Below are 12945 nucleotides of genomic sequence, written 5' to 3'. Positions count from 1 at the left end.
CCTTGTTGGGCTCCAAACTCAGCAGGGAGTGCTTGAGGATTCTCTCCCCTCCTCTCCCTCTGCCCCTACCCCCACCCCGCTCACGCTTTCTCTCTAAAATAAATAAATAAATAAATAAATCTTAAAAACAACAACAACAAAACTACCTACTTGAAATGAGAGGGTGGATCTTACTAATGAGGATAAAAGGATAAAGATGCAGTTTTTATTCTAGAAAATCTGGCCATTAATAAACGTCACAAAACTTCTTTAATATAATATATTCAAAATAAAGTAGCGGAAAAAAGAAAAACCCTCACACACGTATCATTTTCCAGATGAGTGATCCTAAAGAAAATGAACATCATAAAAATTTCAATTAATACAGAGTTATAAACCAACCTCTAGAACTCTTCCTTTCCTTTGCCTTATAACAATCTAAGCAGACCACAAATCCACATTTTTGGCAGACCCAATGAATGTTAAACAATGTTGCTTCACATGCATCACACATTTCCCGGACTCCTCTCACTGCTCTTTTCCAGGCAATTTTGGCTGAAATACAGAGAAATAAAAATTTAAAGGCAAACATGCTTTTTTCCACACAATTTTCGATGAAATACACAAAAACAAAAATTTAAAGACAAACCAAGAACTTCCAAGGGTATTTTAACTAAAGATCAACAGATTTCTCGAATTAGTAATTCTCTTCAGAAGATTTACATCTAATGGAGTTTTTCAACCTTAGCACTTTTAAGATTTCTGACTGAATAATTCTCTATTGTGAGGGACTACTCTGTGCAATGTAGAATATTTAGTGGCACCTGCACCTCCACCCATTAGATGTTAGTACTCTATCACCTACCCCCAACCTTTCAGTTATGTAACCAAAAAATGTCTCCAGTCATTGTTAAACATCCCTTGAGGGACAAACCACTGATTTAAAAGAAAGGGAGGAAAAGAAGCTAACATTTAGAGTAATTCATGTTAGGTGCTTTACGTAATTAAACATAATTAACTACTTTCTAAACAAAGCTATGAGATAGTTATTCACATTTTACAGTCATACAGTTAAAAGCAAGGAGTAAAGCTGAGATTCAAATACAAATCCATCTAACTCTAAAGACTGTGATGAACCACAGCAGATTAAAAACTTGGTATGGACCACGTCTTTCTCTGGCAAATGCTGAAATTTCCCCATTTCACTTCTGAAATATCCCTATGATGCTAACTGTATGTCATAATGGCAGACACAGCATAATGCTATTGTGATTTCATGAACTATTAATCCATTCATTACAACCTCAGTTGGAAAATATGTTACCTTAAGTACATATAGGTGCCATTTGTACGTAAAAAAGTGAAATCAAAATTAAATATCAATGAAACCAGGTAAAATTAGGGACTTAATTCCATTAAGCACACTTGAAAGAGAAAGTCTTAAAATGAAATGTGTACAGTTGTATATTTAACTTCCTTACCATCCTTTTTCACCCAGGACAAAGCTGTTTTTTCCGATGTTACTAACTGACAGAACTTATCACCTATGATATCCAAGATGTATTTTGAAGTTTCTACATCTAGTTCATCATCATCATAATTTTCATGTGTCCATAAGCTCATAGCTTCATCATCATATTGGTCAGGAGAAGAAAAACCATCTATTCTAACCACTCCATTTTTACTAAATGACAATCTGAAATATTAAACATAAAAGGATTAGATACCTAGACAGAAGTTCAGTTTTATAATGTTGTAAATTTATAATTAATTTACACTTTTATATTATAAACATATATTCATGTTAAAAAATAAGAAAATAGGGTAGTCTTTAATATACACACATACTTTAATTATTAATTAAATTTAACAAATTTAAATGACTCCCATAGTGTTACGCAAATGGCAATGATAAGCAGCAGCAATTTTAGGTTATTTCAAGAAATAAGATTTTTTTCAAGTGTTTGATGAGGACAAGAGTTAAAATGCTGGCCAAATGCTGCCTAGAGTAATGCTGTTATTTTACACATAACCTAAATCAAGAACCTCTTACTTGAAAATGCCCTAAATTGAGGTGCCTGGGTGGCTCAGCTGGTTTAGCATCTGACTCTTGATTTTGGCTCAGGTCATGATCTCAGGGTCCTGAGATCAAACCCTGTCTTGGGTTCTTGCTGAGCGAGGAGCCTGCTTAAGATTCTCCCTCCCTCTGCCTCTTCCTCTGTACCCACTCTCCCTCTAAATAAATAAATATATACACACATAAATGGAAAGAAAATGCCCTAAATCACCTTAAGACTTTCACTGGGAAGATTAAAAAAAAATGCCAAGTAAAGATACATTGTTTTCATTAATTAAAATGACTATTTATGACTTAGAGGAACAAGGATGAAACTCTCAAAGGTTTATGAGGAACCCAATTATGTGTGCTTAGTTCCTCTCAGCTTCTGACATCCAATTCATGTAACAACTCAATTCAGAAAATTTTAGGGTAAATGGAAGGCAAAATTGCCATTCTTTTCCTGGTTGGTGGTTATTTTTCAGTTATAATAGTACTTATTCTTTTTACTCTTAATCAGGGGATATCGGCAGTTCATTACAATTCATTCTCTATTTTTCCAATGGACACCAAGAACCTTCCTTTTATCATCCCTTTTTCTCATACTTTTAATTACCTAAACCTTTCCTTTTTTTTTTAAACCAGATTTCTCCCTTTGTTGTAATCCATCATCTCACTTAAGCTTTGTGTTACTATCTCTATCTGAACATTTCTTTCCTTCAAACCTGCTTTCCCTTTTTTTTTTTTTTTAAAGAGAGGGATAGGGGAGGGGGAGAGGGAGAGAGAAAATCTTAAGCAGACTCCGCACCCAGCAGGTTGCTGACACGGGGCTCCATCTCACAACCTGAGATCATGACCTGAGCTGAAATCAAGAGTCAGACACAAGTGACAGAGCCACTCAGGCACCCCAACCAACTTTCCTTTTCTTTTTTCATCTTTTCTGCAATTCCATGTGTATGACCTTTTGTTACTATTCTTTAAAGTTGTCTGTCCTTTAGGGATTGTTGGCTAGAAAGCCCATGAAGTAAAAATAAGAAATAGAACCTGTTCTGTTCCTACCAATACATTTCTTGGGGTCTCTACTGGGCCACCAGCATAGGTATATTTGCCGGAGCAAAGTGTCTCCTAACCTCTTAGGAAGAGGATGATGGTGATGATTAGGAAAATAACAAGCTAACATTAATACATCATTCATATGTGCTTGGTACTAAACTAAGGACTTTGTGTACTTTATCTCATTTAATCATGAAATCTCTCTGCGGTAGGTACCACTATCATTAGTATTATGCATATGAGACAGGCTTAGCTGTAATAAAGTCATACAGGAGTCAAGAGAAAGAGCTAAAACCCAGGAATGAATGATTCTACAACCCGAGACATTTAACTATTAGTCTCTAGTGGCTGGGTCACCCAGTTATTCTTTTTGTTGAACTCTTACAAGTCTATGCATGATTTTAGTATTGAAGAATTATTTAGTAATGTTAATATTACAGTAGTATGTGGGATAATAACAACTATAAGTTGTTTTTATACTTACTACAAAACCTGTGAAATGTGTCATGGTACTAATGACATCCTTTTTCTCATAACTCATATTTTTATAGCTACATGTTTAACTAGAGTATGGGTAGTGCAATATAATGCAATGACTTTAGTTTAATGACTAGATTGTTTAACTAGATTTATAGACTATTAGTGATTGCTAGCTAATACACAGATATCAAATGCAACACTGTTTTGGTCAAAGTATATAAACTTTTAAAAATTCCTTAAATCAAATAAATTGCTGTTTCCTATTATTTTCTAGAAAAAATAATAACATTTTCTCATTAAGGATGAATAAATCTCTCAGAAGAGAAAGGCCGTATTAACACAACACATTATGAATTTAGTCCTATAGTTAGCTATTGTTAAATTTACCACAAAAAAAGTTTAATACTCTTTTATAATGTTTCAGAAATAGGGAAGCTGGAAGGACTCATTCCTACCTCTATAAGGGACCTTCAGAATGACAGTATGATTTCCAATATCCAATAAACATATCTTCCCCCAATTACGTGCTTTCACTTACCGTCTAAAGTAGTAAAATCTACAAAACACTGGTGAATGAGTTGGTTCTTCTCCTTTTTTACTCCGAATAAGTCTACATTCCCGGCACTTTTGCAAATTAGGCCCTATTTCACAGCAGGAGTCATCCTGTAAAAAGGATTCCCCAGTTTGCTTCAGTTTCTTGACTTTACGCCAATCTTTTAATACTGAACGAGGGATGCCAGCTGTAAAACCAGTAGGAAATTATTAGCAAGATTACAACTTTTTTAAAAAGTACATACACTCCTTGAGATAAAATTCAAGACAAGTACACAACTGTCACAAGATATTAAGACTGTAAAAAAGAAGCAAAGACATTACAGTTCTAGGTCCTCATTAATAACAAAGTCCACAGCAGCATTTCTATTCACTCACTTTCTATTAATCAAATGAACTCTCATGTCAGTATACTGGAAATGCAGAGCTGAGTAAATCTTCCAACTGACTGAAATCTTTATATATTAAATATTCATATTTGTATAATTGTAAACACAGGAATCATTCATTTTCTATGTGAATCTATAGTTAAAAATATAGCCCTTCTACACAGGAATTTGGTATATGTAGGAGAAGGTTCTTTCAAGATCTGCCCAAAGAACCTGAAGACCAAAAGTTTTAGAAACAGGTTAATTCAAACATACTTGTATTGTTTTGAAATATTTAATATGATTCTCCAAGGTAAGTGTGGCTCATTAAGACAAGTTAAGTGGTAATATAATACTAGAATTTGAGAGAAGAGGGGTAAGCTATTTCTCTCCCCCAGGATGATGCCCTCCATTTGATTCAATATACTGATGGAGCAGTACCCTTTAGAAAATAAAAGGGCTTGAAGAAAATAAAAAAGCTAATATTAACTTGACTTTTTGATGGTAGAAAGAAAAGCATCAGAGAAGTCTAAAGAAAAACACCCTCAAATGACTAACATTTGAAGAAAAGAAATTATTTACTTATACTCTACATCATTGCTCCATCACGTTTATTAACATGAACTTAGTTGTAATAACACTGGCTCAAGTAATCACTCATCTACAGAGCAGATAAAAAATTAAAAGCATGTTTATTTAAAAACAACCTATGTTGGGGCAGGCAAATATCAAACTCTTAAAAGTATACTTAAAATTATCTGTATGTCGGGTATGAGATTTACATAATTTGCTATTTCTGTCATGTTAAAAGATATTTCCTACCCTGTGTTTTCTAATCACTCAGATGTTGTGGAAAAGAGGCAGTACAACTATTCTCCTGAGACTATATACTTCTTGCAGAAACATGTAGCAGACCTCTGGTCTTGAGCTCCCACTATCACTTACCTGCTGATGTGTAAGCAGTGCAATGACAGACAGCAAGATAACACACCTTAACATAGGAAGTATTGTGTTTAAGCTCCAGGACTGCCCATTTAAAATCTGCTTCCAGTTATTAAGACCTTCTAGGATTGCTGCCTGGTTCTTTACAATGACATGTTTCCCCCTCTTCTATCTCTGACTTAGGGCAAGCCATTTGGCTTAATCCACTAAAGACATATTATGGGCATGAAAATCACTTATGGAATAAAATGTTTCCAGAAGCCTTATATAAAGGGTTTATTATCTCTTCCACTGCATATAAGACAGATTTCCCCTATAGAAAGTATAAAAAATTCAGAGCTTTTAGAAGTCAGAATGAACAACAAAAATGGTACACTGCTCATAAATTTTTACTTGGCACACTTGCTTCAAATCATTTATTTACTTTTTTATTTATTACACTTAGAATAAACTAAATTCAATCTATTTCTGTTTTGACTAGAAAACAATTATTAACCAATATGTTTTTACATTTCAGGTAATGCAACAGTTCAGAGAGTATGGATAACCATACCACTGTGAACCATTTAAACAATATTATAATAAAGAACCAGACATTTCAAAGCAAATCTCAATTCTGTGACACAAAAAAGACACTTAAGGCTATTTTTTTAAATTTAAATAAATGAATGAATTACAAAGACATGAAGGCCCAGGTCATATAGACGGTTTTTGATACTATAATTTTTGCTTCTAAATTAGGCCACACACGATGGTAACTTAACTCCTTTTATGAATATTACTATAATAGTATTTGTATAATAAAATAACTTTATCTTTCAATTCTATACATCTAATTTATTGGCAACATCTAAAATCTAAACTTTGAGAATAAGATATTTAATAAACCAAAATACCTAGTATTCCTTTTACCGTTAGAGTATTTTCAACCTCAGTTCTCAATTTATTAGCAAATCCTCAAACAGCTGCTCTGCCAACAGAAAACTAAGAAACAAATACATGCTAACCTTTAATCCCTGATATGCCATTAGCTTTAAAAATATTTTTTGAGATAACAGAAATTAACTGATTTTGGTAAAACCACTGGTTTTATTTATCACAGGACTTATAGTTAAATTTGATGGGCAATTTCAGTTTACAAAATAAAATTATGTAAGAATTTAGCCACAGAGAAACAGCCAACTTTTAATTATCATTATGAAAAGGCAGCAGATATGAAGACATTCCAAAACAGCAGATAAAATCTACTGTACCTGGCTTTAGAATGTACTAAGAAACACAAGTTTCTTATAGGCATTATGTGTATATAATTAATACATGTATAACAGTGTACGTAATCACATTACATTCTCTAAGTACAGACTTACGACTATGAGCGAGGACAACTCCAATGACCATTAAAAAAATAAAGGTCATATTTAATCCATGAGGTAGAAAATCCACTCAAGTCTGGAAGTTAGATTCATAAACTCCCAATTTAGAGAACTTTTCTAGATAGCCAGAACAAAGGCCAGACAACTCTGGCCATAATTAACACATGGCAATAACAGTCACTTATTATTTAAGACTTGGGAATAGATGGGGCTTAGAATACCCTCTCTGAGGTTAACTGTTAGTTACTAAGGAGGAAGAGATTAGACTAGGCATCACAACTTGGGGGAAAAGTACTGATTTCAGTCTTTGTCTTCAAACTCTTACTTGGGAACATGTACATTTGGTCTCAAAATGAAATAGAATACGTACTTCATTAAGAGTTAATTTTATAAATTTAACTTCACAAGAGCTTTCTTTCTTTTTTTTTTTTTTTTAAAGATTTTATTTATTTATTTTGACAGAGAGAGACAGCCAGCGAGAGAGGGAACACAAGCAGGGGGAGTGGGAGAGGAAGAAGCAGGCTCCCAGCGGAGGAGCCTGATGTGGGGCTCGATCCCAGAACCCGGGATCACGCCCGGAGCCGAAGGCAGCCGCCTAACGACTGCGCTACCCAGGCGCCCCTCACAAGAGCTTTCTAAGTGTTAAAAGCTGGACGATGCCTATCTTCATTTTCTGTAAATTTAACTCAAGTATTTGTATACTTGACACCAAAGGAAATGTCATGTGAAACAGAAAAGAAAACAATTATTGACCACACTAAGCCTCTTAAGAATTCACTGGGGAAGTAGAAAACATGAGAAAGAAAAAACAACACTGTACACAATCCAATACTCAAATAAATGGCATGTATCCTGTATCCTCCGATGTCAATCTCCCTCTCTTTCTTCTGACTATATTTGCATTTCAGTCTGTCAGCCTCTCTGTCTCTAGTTGAGCTTGTTTTCCTTCGGTCTTTCACTTTCTGACTGTCCTTTTCTATGATTCCATCCTCCTGTTTTTCTCTCCTTCACTTTGTCTCTGGTTTCCACACAGGCATGTGAAAAAACCTCATTCAGTGAAAAGGCCCAAATAAGAGCCTTCAAGCATCCAAATGCTTGTGAAAGTACTTCTTGAATGTCCACATTGTCAGATATTTCATATATTGTATGGGGATGGATACACAGGTATAGTGAAACTATTAAGTGCTTTCTGCATGGTGCAACATACCTAAAAAGAAATAAGCAAACTGAGAAAAACTACTTCTAGAGTAAAAACAGAGAAACACTTTATAGTGAATATGACTGGCAAGTACCACTTATTTTGCCCTGCTGAGACCAGAAATGAAATGTAAATATTATCAGTTTTTAAACTTTTACTTATGAAAATTCTTCTTGAATATAGAAATGAGCACACAAAACCACAATCCCTTGCTTTTATTTAACTTTTACCCATTGTTAAGAACTTCCTGAGTGAGTAGCAATATGAGTTAAATAGAAGGTAATCTCAATAAGCTTTCAATTTTGTTACCGGATGAGAGAAGGGTAAGAAATAGGCCATATCCAAACTAAATGAAGTTATTTTCTTCTAAAAATGTGGAAATACATGTAAATAGGATTTCTTTTATAACTACATCATGGTAAAGTCAAATACCTAATTATTAGGAATCCTCTTTTGCTGTGATAGCTGTAACTGCATTTTAACAGTTATTAGAAATGGTCAAAATTCTGAGTAACTACTAAATTACACATTGGCTTTTTGTCAATATGAATGCTAGATAAAACATATATCTACGACTCTATCAAAAATGGAGAGGTAGGTGTTCTCTCATTTCCTTTTACGGTACTTGGGAAATGCAGAAATGAGGTCAACGAGCACATACAATAGACTAGGACATGCAAACAAAGTCAAAAGATGCCTGTTAGCTCACTAATCTTTTGAGAAAGACACCATTATTTCAAGAACATACAGCCCATTTTACCTCAGATTAAAAAAAAAAAAAGTAAAGTAATTAACTTACTTACCACTATTACTGTTGCTCTGCAATTTCAATTTACTTTTTTCTTTGGCACTCCTGCTGAGAACCCCATTGGGTTTTAAATCTTCTTCTATTTCACCTTTTCTCTTCTGCAAATCATTTTGCTTCTTTTTGTAAGTTGGCTTAGGCTGCCTCTTAGTCCTTTGCTCTGACTTGCTTTCACTTTCATCTGAGTCTCCACTTTCGGAGCCAGATTCGTAAGTTCTTTTGGCTTTTCTCCTACTGACTTTATCATCTTTTACGTATTTATCAACTATGATCTTACTATCTACACTATTTTGTATATCATTAGATGTAGAGGCTATTAAATTGACAGAACATGGCTTAATAATTTCTGATACAGAATTCCCTGAATTTTCCATTTTATTAGTATTTTTATCTTCCTCTGAGTGTCTAGTAAGCCAGGCCTTTTTCAGCTTAGTATGGTAGTTAGGTTGACTTGTCTGGGATGCTTGCCCATTTCCTACAGAGTTTGCTTTGTTTATTGTACTACAGACTACAGTGCTATCCAAGAGAGGGGAGGTTGAAGATGTCTGATTTTTCACAGCATTAGGCTCAGTCTCACTGACATTACTACTTTTATACTGAGCTGCAGCCAATGCTGCCTTGTGCTTTTTTAAATGGATAAAATCAGTTGTGCCTGAGAACCCAGAGCTGGGCTGAACAGCACTTCCTGTCTGACTACTGGCTGGTGTAACTGGAGCTGTCGTGCTGACCCTGCATTCTTGTATTTGAGCCACTGAATGACTGACGCTTTTCGAAGAGGTACATTCTAAGGATTTAGAGGCCAAAATGGTATTTGATAAAGAGTAAATTATTTCTGAACCACCCCAGCTGGAAACACTAGTGGTAGTGGCAGCAGATGTGAATACATCCGTTTTGGTATTACACATTGTATTTACAGCAGACATGACTGAACTGGGAACACTGCCCTGTGAGACAGCCTGGACATTTTTTTCAGATTTTATGTGAGCACTGTCTGAATTCACACTTGGCAGAATGATTCTTCCAGTCTCTCCGGCTTCTGCTGGTTTGAGGCAATCTGTTTGATTTGCCCCAGTCGAAGATCTTTCACTAGCTCGATCTTTGGAAGCTAACTGCATTGCTGGCACGCTCTCAAGTTTTGTACTAGATGGTGGACGTACGATGACAGATGCCATAGCAGCCTGTGACTTTCCACTGCTTTTCTCCACATGCCATTCAGCTTTCTCTTTGCTGAGGTTATTATTAGATTTCCACATTTCTGACAAACTTTGTTCAGAAGAACTCTTAAAATTTGCCTGAGAGTCTTTTGGCTCTGGAATTAGAGTTGGAGGCTTTTGTGATTCTTGAACTTTCCCACCAGCATTTACAGGCATGACCGGGGTTAAAGTTGGAGGGGAAAGACTACTATAGTTGCTTTCCTTTCTTTCCAGACTGTGATGGATTGGTGGATGAAATACTGGTGCTCTATGTAAAGCAGGCATGCTCCGAAGTGCATTTGTAGAAGAAACTGTCAAATGGGTAGGACTCCTACAATCATTTCTGAAGGTTGTTACTGAGTGAGAAGCAATTTGATGGGGAAGGTGTTCTGGTATCTTGCCTACTAAACCATCACTTTCTGGCTGGTGTTTAATTAAAGGTGGAGGCTTTGAAAGAGATGATATAAATGAAGTCAGAGTTTGAGGATTAGCTGTTGCTGCAACAGAATTACTCTGTTTTTCAGTGTAAATATTTGAAACCTCTTTGGATGGATATGACCTTGGTGGTTCGTTGACCACACTATTAGACAATGTAGTGAAATAGTTACTTTGGGGCAAACTCTGAGGCACCGAGTGCTTCATTTTATAAAGATCTGATACTGAGCATTCTACATCTTTGTCTTGTTTGATAATGACATGGCTTTTAGGGCTAGAAGATGACAATGGTACTCTGGAATAATTATCCCTCTCACCCTCAAGCCCCTTGATTTTAGTTGTAAAGGGAGCAACATCAATACTTTCTTGCAGGATTCGACGGTGTTCCTCCTTGTATTTGTGTAATCTCTCTCCAGTCTCCTGGGGTTGTCTCTGTAATTGATTCAGTACAGGATCCACAAAATGTCTATGCAATAGACCATCTTTTCCAGTCTGTGACCTGTTTAGATCCAGGTCATTTTTTGCTGATGTGGATGCAACAGAACGTAATGGTTCAATAAAAGCTTTCCTTTCCAATTCTCTGTAAAGAAAACACACATAAAGATTTCTATAACAACTTTTTCTTGCATGATATAAAGATAGCGTCTATACAATATCATGAAAGTAAAACACAACTTTGCATTTACTTTAATACTTCTGAGTAAGGTAGAAGATATATTGAAATGGAAAGATCAGTACTTATTCAAAGACTGCTTTTAAGATGTTTATTAACTTAAAATTACTTGTTTAGAAAGTGAATCAAGAAAAACTATAAAAGACAAGATATTTTTAAGTTTTAAGCATTAGTAAACTTACTCTTTATGGTGATCTATTAAACTTTTTGTCAATGGTGGACTGGAATGTGCTGTAATTTTAAGAGACCGATGAGGCTCTGCACTGGAAGGTCTGACAGGAATGTGACTAAGTAATCCAATACCATCTGCTGAGGTCACAGGGGTGGGCTGATGTAACCAAGGACTGGGAGAATTCTATTTAACAAAATATAGATATATATCAGACTTCAGTTACTAAAAAAAGCTAAACACAGTATCATAGCAGGACTAGAATGTATATTTATGAAGCATGTGACTTTTTCTAAATGTATCTTATGAAAAATATTCAGACAAATAAATAACATAATTATATGGATTTTTCCATCTGGTAGAGAAAATCAATCAGCATCAAAATAGTAATTTCCAAAAATCTGTTATTTATTTTACTGAATGTGGATCTTGAAATCACTGCCTTTAACTTATAAATGTACAGAAAACATAGTTCATCAGATTTCCAGTCATTCTAACACCAAAAATATATTGCTAATACAAAAACCAGAATTTGTTATTCTTAAAGTAAATGTAACCAGAAACAGAAATATTAAATTCATTTGCTAATTTTTGTTGTCAAAAATAACAAACTTTTCCAATGTAGTAATTTACTTAGAATAGACAGAAGATTATATTTGCAAAGCCCACTTGTACTCCGTTTCACAATAAACTATAAAACACTATTGGACCATTAAACTTGGGAGGTATGGAAGTGCAACAAAATTAATTTTTTATGTATCAATATGCTGCCTTTCTCATTCTGAATATTTGGTACATTGATCTCTATGTTGATATTTAAAACTCTCTAATTACATGCTTAAGGATTGTTTCTATACTATGACACACTGACATTTTTTCAGAACATACTTTGTGGAGTTATACACTGTTGTAATATTGAGAAAATATAATCCCCTTTGGTTTTAACAAAGAGAGTAAATTTTACATCTCAAAGTGATAATGCAAAAGCAATATGATCTATCACACCAACAACATGCTGCTGTAAAACTGTTTAGATTAAAAATATATATTATAAAGCACAAATCTCACATTAGAGAAAAAAATATATATATACACACGCATAAGGATCATTCGAATATGTTTAAAAGGCCTCAGTTCTACATGATCCAGAACTATTAAGTTGCAATCAGTTAAGGTAATGATAAATTTTTGACTATAAAGTATCATTAAAAATTATTTCCTAATTGTTTCTTTATTTCTCACAATATTAGGGTTAACAGATCTTCCCTTTTGCTCAAAATGTTAAATATACTGCTTTATAATTTTACATAACAGATGAAAATTTCATATGCTTGTTTTTAGTTTAACAAGTTTGTGCCCAGTTAATAAAACATTTTATGCCTTTATATACATGGAGGCTAGAATGACATATACTGAGAGAAAATCCTACCCAAGTCAGTTCTAACAGTTACTTAGATTGGTTTTTCCGGGTTGGAAAATTATGGAAGACTCAAAACTATCTGCCAGCTCATGTGTTCTTTTGGCCTGTCTTTGTCCAGTATCAGTTGCACCTAACATTCATGACACAAGTATGAAGGGTCAGAGTAAAAATGTGGGTGTATTAGGCACGAGGGTCACCAGGCCTGCTTTCAATAATGGCAAGGAGGATATTGTAGTAATTAGTGACTCT

General features: G+C 34.6%; 1 protein-coding gene across 9 annotated transcripts in view; it reads right to left on the bottom strand.

The window, feature by feature from the left end:
* Nucleotides 1-12945, bottom strand: part of JMJD1C (jumonji domain containing 1C) — a 322853-nt gene that overhangs the window by 24607 nt on the left and 285301 nt on the right. For all 9 annotated transcript variants that reach the window (XM_057308405.1, XM_057308400.1, XM_057308401.1 and 6 more), the window contains 5 exons: nucleotides 11290-11462; nucleotides 8805-11014; nucleotides 4107-4308; nucleotides 1461-1675; nucleotides 382-534 (listed from right to left, as the gene is read on the bottom strand). In XM_057308405.1, the coding sequence (XP_057164388.1) occupies nucleotides 382-534; nucleotides 1461-1675; nucleotides 4107-4308; nucleotides 8805-11014; nucleotides 11290-11462 (2953 nt within the window). The remainder of the gene's footprint in view (nucleotides 1-381; nucleotides 535-1460; nucleotides 1676-4106; nucleotides 4309-8804; nucleotides 11015-11289; nucleotides 11463-12945) is intronic.

This window comes from Ursus arctos, unplaced genomic scaffold, assembly GCF_023065955.2.
Source record: "Ursus arctos isolate Adak ecotype North America unplaced genomic scaffold, UrsArc2.0 scaffold_7, whole genome shotgun sequence".
Taxonomy (NCBI): Eukaryota; Metazoa; Chordata; class Mammalia; order Carnivora; family Ursidae; genus Ursus; species Ursus arctos.
The sequence above is the reverse complement of the archived record's forward strand: the minus strand, read 5'-3'. Positions and strand labels throughout refer to the sequence as shown.